This window comes from Neophocaena asiaeorientalis, unplaced genomic scaffold (assembly GCF_003031525.2).
Source record: "Neophocaena asiaeorientalis asiaeorientalis breed wild unplaced genomic scaffold, Neophocaena_asiaeorientalis_V1.1 scaffold534, whole genome shotgun sequence".
In the NCBI taxonomy this organism is placed as follows: domain Eukaryota; kingdom Metazoa; phylum Chordata; class Mammalia; order Artiodactyla; family Phocoenidae; genus Neophocaena; species Neophocaena asiaeorientalis.
In genome coordinates, this window is record NW_020172826.1 from 1,820,904 (window position 1) to 1,829,905 (window position 9,002).

The 9,002-nt window shown below is 40.1% G+C and overlaps 1 protein-coding gene across 1 annotated transcript; it reads left to right on the forward strand.

Annotated features, from left to right (window-relative positions):
- Window positions 1–592: 592 nt before the first annotated feature.
- On the forward strand, window positions 593–7,116 carry GAR1 (GAR1 ribonucleoprotein). Its single transcript, XM_024741902.1, has 7 exons — window positions 593–881; window positions 1,220–1,433; window positions 2,702–2,856; window positions 3,326–3,385; window positions 4,684–4,834; window positions 6,361–6,432; window positions 6,794–7,116. Exons 2-7 carry the CDS (start codon window positions 1,232–1,234, stop codon window positions 6,805–6,807), a joined length of 654 nt encoding a protein of 217 aa, XP_024597670.1. The 5' UTR covers window positions 593–881; window positions 1,220–1,231; the 3' UTR covers window positions 6,808–7,116.
- The last annotated feature ends 1,886 nt before the right edge of the window (window positions 7,117–9,002 follow it).

The following is a 9,002-nucleotide window of genomic DNA, read 5'->3' on the forward strand; positions in this document are numbered from 1 at the left end:
CTTAAAGACAGAAGGTGAGGGGCTTGTGGTATAGACAGTGTCCTGCGGGGCTGAAAACGTACTTGACAAAGGAATAAACTATCTGGTACAAAAGACAAAAACATGGTCTGGCTTTCTGTCAGGTAACAGTTTCTTTAAAAGGACACAGACACCCACACCCACACACACACACACACACACACGCACACACACTTTTTTTTCTTCCTTTCGTGAAACCATAGTACAAAACGACGGGCACAGTACTGCCCACAATCTCGCGTACTTCGAAAGATCCGGAAGAAACAAGCGATTCGAAAGAACGCAGACAAGCCCTTCCACTAAGTTCCGACGCGGCCAGATCCACCTCCCGGCAGAGCGCGGCTCAAACGTCCTCAGAGCCACCGGCAGCACAGTTGCTGGAGCCGCAACCAACTGACGAGCGAGGGGACTGCAGCGTAGCCTGAGAGGACAGGGTGCACGGCCACTCAGCTGCCACCAAGTACAAGCCGATCCGCTGGGAGAGGCGCGGTCCCTGACGCCAGCCATCGCCAAGGGCAACGCCGCGGGGCGGCACTTCCTGCAACGTCACGCTGCAAAGGACGCCGCTATTGTACGTCACTTCCTCCGCTCTCCGTAGGCAACTAGACCTAACTGTCGTAAAGTAGCGGTTGACGTTAGATATTATTGATACCCTTCCATCGCTGAAGGTTTTTTCGGGCAGGTGACAGCGTCCCTGATTCCGCGGGTGACTGGCTGGCTTTCTGAACCAGTTATTCGAGTTTCTATTTGGTTCCCTCCCCACCTCCGTTTTGTGTCGGTACGGTGGCCGAAGAGGCTCGTGTGCGGCGGAAGTACCGGGCGGGAGGGTGTGAGCCTCCGGGCCTGAGGTGCACGTGGCGCCGGTGAGTGGCGGGAGGGGCAGAGCGGTCTGAGGATGCTGGAGGTGGAACCCAGCGGAGGGAGGGGGGGAATGCGTCTGAAGACCTTGCTGCCGGCTGGGGGAGGAAGTACTCACCAGGGGTGACGGGGCTGGTGAGTGGATAGTCAGCGCTCACAGGGCTATGGGGAGGGGACGCTCACTCTTCGGGCTCGTCGCTGGCCGCCTGGCCATGGGTGAGGTGGCAGGGTTGCTATTATTATTGTTGTCTACTTCTGTGGTTTCTGACTGAGGCTCAGAGGGGTTCGGAGGTGTCCCCAGAGGCCACAGTGACTGAAAGGCACGCCCTGCTTTTCTAACCAGGTGGGAGCGAGCATGTCTTTTCGTGGGGGAGGTCGCGGAGGCTTTAGTCGAGGTGGCGGCTTCGGTCGCGGCGGCAGCAGCAACCACCACTTCCGAGGTGGAGGCGGCGGCAATTTCAGAGGCGGCGGCGGCGGCAGAGGAGGATTTGGACGAGGGGGCGGCCGCGGAGGTTTTAACAGAGGCCAGGACCACGGACCTCCAGAGCAAGTAGTTTGTAAGTAGGCTTCAAAGCTTGGCCCACCGGGTGGCGAGGGTGGAGTGGGGTCGGGGGCCGGAGGTTGTGGGTTTGTGTTATTAGTAAGTTTGACTGGGAGTCAGGTGCTGAAAGATAGATCCAGCAGCTCTCTCTCCTACGGAGGTTGCTACTTGATCGGGGAGTCAAGCCTCTGGAGAGGCTGTAAAGTGACGTATAATCGTGCTGTAGAAGTAAGGGGGAGATAAGAAAGCTGAAGGACAGTTAGAATGCATCGTGGAGATGGAATTTGGGTTTGGGCTGAAAGGGAGATACAACTACGTAATATTGTGCGTTTACCCCTACTGTCCCTATTTTACAGATAAGAAAACTGATTCAGCGTTAAGTTTCTTTTTTCGGGTCATAGTGAGAAGTGATCAGTAAGTGATGTATTTGAGATACAAAGCCAGGTTTCTTGACCCCAAAGCCCATGCTTTTAATTGCTACCCATAACTAAGTGAAGTGAGTAAAAAAACTTGCTCAGAAGGGAAACTACTGGGGGGAGTCAAGAAAAAGACCTAATTAGAGGAGTTTTGGAGTAATTATCAAAAAGGTAGGATGGAAGTCATGGAAAGTGAGACAGATTTGACGGTAGAAGCCTACATCAAAGAAGAGAAAGGATGAACAGAGTCTAATATAAAGAGTAGGGTGGATCAGTATGCAAAATGGTGTTTGGGTGACTGTGAGTCAGATATATAGGTAGTTATTTTGAGATTCCAGACTTCCTTGGAAAAGATTGAAGAGTCATTGGTGAAGAGGTGGTAGTAGGAACTTAGGAAAGGGGAGAAAAAAAGAAAGGGCTAGAGAACAACAAAGACTGACTTAGACTTAGGGATGGGGAGAAGGAAGAGACAATAGAATGAGGCGTAGTGTTGTTTAATCAAATAATAATAGTTATTATAGTAAAATAACTGTTATTGTAGATTGAGCGGTCTCAGTATGCCAGGCATTTTCTAAGCACTTGACATTTATTATTGCACTTGATCTTCACAATACTATACGTTAGGTGTCAGTACTGTTGTTAGCCCTACATGAAAGATGAAGACACTGAAGCCCAGAGAAGGTGAGACCCGTACCCCAGGTCACATAGCTAGTATTTTGTGGAGTTGGTATACTAACCCAGGAAGGCTTTTCTGCCTCAGAACAGATATGGTGAAATCCCAGGCAGCCAAGAGGAAAGCTTCCAGAAGAGGTTGGTCAATATCATTTGAAATTGTTTTATATTTTAACATTTTCATGTCCTATTTCAGTATTAGGAGAGTTCCTGCACCCCTGTGAGGATGACATAGTTTGTAAATGTACCACAGATGAAAATAAGGTGCCTTATTTCAATGCTCCAGTTTATTTAGAAAACAAAGAACAAATTGGAAAGGTGGATGAAATATTTGGACAACTTAGAGATTTTGTATCCTTCTTAATTGGAAGATGTAGCTGTCTCATTAAAAGGTTACTGTTTGTTTTTTCTGGGGTTAAGTATTGATTAAACTAAACTTGCTGCTTCATTAAAGTGGATGGAGTATTGCTAAGATGGGACCATAAAGGAGAATCAAGAGGGGGGATGTATTTTCACATATATTGAAAAGATAGGCCTTAGAAGTGTGACTTCCTTTTTGGAAGGTTTTAGAAATGATTGCCACTTGGAGCAGGGCCACAGGGTTGAGGTACTTTGCTTTGGATGTGATGATGCCACTGCAATAGGATGGTGGAATTGGAAGTTTTAAAACAAAAATTAAAATTTCACTTCTGTTTGGAGGCTCATTTCTTACTTTTCCTAAATATTTCTGTATATTCTGACCTTGTTATTTTAAAAATTACACGTGAATTCAGAAGATTATCTTTGATATTAATTGCTTATTCCTTAATAAAATTAATAGTATTTTTCAGTTAAATTGTCAGAGAACATGAAGGCATCTTCCTTTAAAAAACTGCAGAAGGTGAGTCAAGTTTATGATACCTAGATCCTTGGTTTTATAAACGAATGATCTACCTTAGGACAGTTTTACTTAAGGCACTTGAGACTTCCCCAGTGTATCACTAGTGAAGCTCTTAAACTGAGATGTTCTGTACTTTAGACATTGAACTTACTAATCTTTAAAAGTAATGTGTTTAATTTAGGTTTTCAGAAAGTAATCTGTGGTCATATTAGCAATTCTGTAACTGCTGGAGTATATTTTTTATTTTATGTACAAATCTTGTTGAAAAGCTTTCATTCTAAGTATAATGTGAAGTTATAAAGCTTATATTATTTAGGAGATATCAGATATTAAATGATTTCACAGATATTTCAATAACATTATAATATATGCTGTAAAGGAGTAATACATGTGGGTATGGGAATGTTAGTAGTGAGACCAAATTTAGTGCATTGGCTTTCTGAGAATGTGAGTTTGAAGCAGAGACCTGAAAGTTGACCACAGGTGACTCCCAAACCTGGTTGCACGTCAGAATTACCTGGGGGAGCTTTTAAGTAGATGTATTTCTAAGTCCCACTTCTAGAAGTTTGACTGAGTAGGTGTTAGGTAGGGACGAGGATTCAGTTTTTAAAAGGAAACTTCTGGATGACTTTGATGAAGGTTAGGTTAGCACTTGGGAACCACTGCTCTAGTCACAGAGGAGGAGGAAGTGCATTTCAAGTAAGGAAAACAGCGTGTGCAAGTCTGACAGTAAAGCCACCTTAAGGATCTGAAAAAGGCAGAGGTAGAGCTTGGACACAGAACATTTAGGAGGGGTGGGGAAAGTTGTGAAGTAATGACTAGCAAGGTAGGCAGGGGCTAGATTACTTAAGGCCTTCAGGTCATGGGAAAGGATTTAGACTTTAGTCTTCATTTTGTTTTTAACTATCAGGATATATACGGTTAAATTTATACTTAAAAGAGAGTGTTAGAAAAATAAAAGAGCACCCTGGAAAGAGGTTAGTACTGTGTGTGAAGGGGCCAGGTTGGATGCTGTTGCTTTAGTCCTGAAAGAGTGGAAATGGAGAAAAGTGGATGGTTTTATGAGAGATATAGGAAGTAGAATCGATAGGTCTTGGTAATTGGTTAGCTGTTGAAATTGAAGTAAAAAATATCACCGTCTTTCAGATGTCTGATTGCAACAGCTTTGTGGATGGTGTCACCATTCACTGAAATGGGCAATACTGGAGAAGAAGGGAATTAGGGGAAGATAATGAATTCAGTTTTGGACATAATGAGTGTGAAGTACATCACACTAATTATTTCTGTTACACTTGCAGTTTTATATAGACCCATATAAGCTGCTGCCGTTGCAGAGGTTTCTACCTCGACCTCCGGGTGAGAAGGGGCCTCCCAGAGGCGGTGGCAGGGGAGGTCGAGGAGGAGGAAGAGGCGGAGGAAGAGGCGGAGGTGGCAGAGGTGCGAGGGGTGGTAAGTTACCTGCGGGGGAGATTTCTAATGAGATTTCAAAGCCGCGGCCAACTTGTATAGCACAATTTAGTTTTGTATAGAGGCGGACCTCCCTTATGCTTATTTGTCTTTTTTAAGAAAGCTGCTTCCAATCTTGGCACATTACCATAGTAGTAATGCTAAGTTTCTGTAAAGTATAGTATTATCTTAATTGAATTTAAAATTTTTAGTTAACATCATTGAGTGGTGATTATATGCCAAGAGCTGGTCATATATTCTTTTAACATCCAAGTATATTCTTTTAATATTTAGCAAAACCTTGTGAAGGTGGGTGATATCCTTTTTTTATGGATGAGGAAATGCAGGCTTACAGAAGTTAATTTGCTCTAATCACACAATTGGCAGCTCAGAAATAAAACCCGTATCTTCTGATGTCATGCCAAAGACTATTACAATAAGTTCATTGCTTTGATTTCAGTATTTTGATATATGTGTTTCCCCACAGCTTGGGTACATTCATCATTGTGGGCAGTTGGATGATGAGCAGGGCTGGGGATGAGGTGGGATACAGCGTTGGCTGTGCTTAGATCTGCAAATTGTGTGGTGGGTGGGTGACTGGGTGATGGGCAGAGCCAAAGAGATGAGGAAGAGGAGCTGCACAGCGGGGTTGGACAGCTTCTGGGACAGGGTCAGAAAACAGAGAATCCTGTTCTCACTTTTGCCTCTCAATGTAATTATCACTTCACTCCTTAAATGTACCTTTTTGGGGTCCAAATAGCTGGGAGATAATCTCTTAAGAGGTATTAACATATATCTTTAAGTATTTTTGGGAGTACCCCTTTAAGAATTTGATGAATGGAGATCCCCTCACTTCCGTTCTATATTCAGTCTCGTATATGACATTTTAAAGCATTCACAACTATGTTTTCTTAAAATCTTAATTTTTTTATATCAGTATTTTGGAAGTATGTGTGTGTTTCCTCATTTTATAATTTCTCTTTTTATATTTCATCATTCTTTACAAAGTTAGCCCCCAAAATGAGTAAAAATAGAAACTGCAATAGGAAGCCAAACGTGTTGGATAATAGAAAAAAATGCTTTAAAAATTTTAAATTTCAAGGCTCATCAGCATGTGACCATCAGTGTTGATCTGTTTGCAGCTCCATTGACTTTAAACATTGTATTTATGGTAGTATCCCCAGAGCTAAACCACCCATACCTGCTACCCTTTGTTCTTAGGATAAAAACAATTTAAAAAGTATATATAATAAGCAAAAGTTGAGGTACTCATGCATTTAATGGTAGGGCTAAATTGACCTTTAAAGTAACAAGCTTTTCTAATTTATTAAAACAGAAAGCTTGTTTAAAAAGTTGTAACCTAGGATTTTAGCCTGCTGCTGGACAGTTTCTCCATTTTTATCTTAAAATTTTCTGTAAGGTCAAATATGTGAATATATATTCATTACTATTGCAAGAATTATATTGATATTTACAGGCTTATCAAAATATGATAAGTTACAGTTAATGAATGTTTCCTTTATTTTTAGGTGGTTTTAGAGGTGGAAGAGGAAGTGGAGGTGGAGGTTTCAGAGGAGGAAGAGGGGGTGGTGGTTTTAGAGGTGAGTGGAAAAAAAACTTTAAATGACTGAATTTCTAGAAGTGGTAATGTCTACCAACTTTTATTTCTGTTTGCCAGCAAGTACATAGAGAACACCGTGGTGTTCTTTGCTTTAGCCTAATAGATAGTTTCATTTTATATCACTTTTCCTTTTGAATTTTTTCACCTACTTCTACTTTACTTTGCTGTATTATTAATTTGAAAAACAAAAAAGTGTAATACAAATGACAGTTAAATTTGGTAAAATACTTTTGCTAAACCTTACAAGAACTAATGCTGATTTTAGACTTAAGTCTTGGGTAATAGTATTATTAAATATTCATTTTTCTGTACCCTTAATACTTTCATTTTCTCTTAATCAGGAAGGGGACATTAAGTGTAACAGTTGACAGAGAAACTTCACCAGTTGACTTCGGCATTAACCTCATGATTTACATCTATGGATCAGAAACTCGTTTCATGATCAAGTCTTGAAGAGCTGGTCATTTTATGACAGTGGAGCTAAAATGTCAACATCATGCAAAAACGAGTGTGGCAGAAGAGGCAGTTTTGCTCTAAAAGAGTATGAACAAATGTTTTAATGTTTTGTACAATGCTTGGAACTTGTGGGTGTTCAGTAAAGGGGCAGCTTTCATCTGAAGCGTAATTGAATTTTTAAAATAAAGTGTTTTATTCCTTTAAGTTATTTAGAGCTGTGTTTATTAAACCAGAGCTATTTTTGAGTTAAAAGGGACAACCCAGTAGATTTAAGATAGAAAAAAAGGTGTTTGCATATATAACTGATCTTTTAAAAAAATAGGCTAGTAGAGCAGTACTTCAACATTCTCTATAAATTAACACTCCCTTTCAAATTGTTTGCCTTTTGTATATGAGAACATCAACACACTTTATTGTATTTTCCCTTTTGTGTGTTAGTACATAAATCAAACTTAGTAAGGCAGCTTCTCTAGTTGTAATTAGTAATTGATTAGAAAATTTTAGTATTGGTTATGAATCTGTTAAAGATGGAACAGCTCTGTTCAAGTTGAGAACTAGAAGTTGATGACATTCCTTAAGAAATGTTTAATTTTTCTCATTCAACATAGATGGAATGTTGAAAGTTTTACTGAATGTTTTTATTTTCCTTTTTTTAAGGGACTCAAGGTTTAAGATGTTACTGACCATAAATAAATATTTGATTGCCTGCTACACGTTCAGATTCCTGGGTAGGGACATTACAAATGAAATTGGTTTTGGTCCTCACTGCTATTGTAGTATCAAGACATAACCATGATAGCAAGTTAGAATACTGTGATATAGGATAATTTTCCCTGCCACTGATTTTCCCCCCTCACATGTGTCCATTCTCAGAAGGGATGGGGTTGCCATATCTTTTAAGTTTTCTAGCATGTTTTACCTAATACTGCCTAAATCAGTATTTTGGGTTTTACCTAACTTTTTTGATTAATGGAATTGCAGCAGGATGAATAAATATGTAAGCCATAAGTATATATGATGAACAAATATGCTGAAAATTTTTCACAGGAAGAAGTGGTTATGCTTTTACAACTTGGGAAAGGAGACTGTTTGATTTAGAATACTTGGGTTGAAACTTTCAGTGACAGTTAGGGCCAGGGCTTTTACTCTTGGTCTGTAAAAGACATAGAAAGCAATTATTTGTCCTTGGTATTGTCCCAAGGACAAATAATAGTGCAAATTCCTACGCTTTTTTTAACATTTAAAAAGTCTAAACTGGCTGATGGTCAGTAGACAAATCACTTGAGATTTCACCTTTTACCTTAGGTATATCTTTTGGTCATTAGCTATCTTTAAACTCTATTTTTCTCTTTTCTTCCTTATAGTAGTTCTTCCTGGGTTTCCTTTGGGGCATTTAGTGGTTCTTTTTGGCAACACTGCATGGCATGTGGGATCTTAGTTCCCTGACCAGGGATTGAACCCATGCCCCCTGGACCGCCAGGGAAGTTCCCAGGGTATTTGGTTTTGACTTGAGTTCATATGTTTAGGGAGCCTAACATTAATGCATTTGGTACTGTGGTATCACTGAGCTCCACTGTAAAAGATACTTTGATGATTATTCACATGTTAAATCTTTTGAGTTGTTAACCAAATAACATTCTGACTGCTTGCATCATGCTAAAATGTACTTGTTACCATAGCACTGAGAAGATTTAGTGGAATACAAGCAATATTTCCTGGCATTCCTGAAAATTTGGGAGGAGTTATGATAGGAGGACTGACTTTAAGCCAATTAAAGTTTATGAAATTGAAGAATCATGAGCTGTGTAAATTTGACATGCTTATATTTCTTAGTATTCTAAGCCTCATCCCAATATACCTTTTCCATGTCACTCGTGAAGGAAGCATTAAAAAGTACGTTGAATGCATCTACCACACTCATGATCTGTAAAACTTGTAGCTATAGCAAATAGCTGGCCATTTTTGGAATTATTTTTTCTCCAGTTCTTTTTTTTTTGAATTTCTGAATTTTATTCATTTTTTATACAGCAGGTTCTTATTAGTTATCTATTTTATACATATTAGTGTATATATGTCAATCCCAATCTCCCAATT

Excerpts from the sequence above, each read along its gene's own strand:
- GAR1 (XM_024741902.1), top strand. The coding sequence starts at position 1,232 with ATGTCTTTTCGTGGGGGAGGTCGCGGAGGCTTTAGTCGAGGTGGCGGC. Across the intron at positions 1,434-2,701 it reads ACCTCCAGAGCAAGTAGTTT|TATTAGGAGAGTTCCTGCAC; the intron begins GTAAGTAGGCTT and ends GTCCTATTTCAG. Across the intron at positions 3,386-4,683 it reads CCTTTAAAAAACTGCAGAAG|TTTTATATAGACCCATATAA; the intron begins GTGAGTCAAGTT and ends TTACACTTGCAG.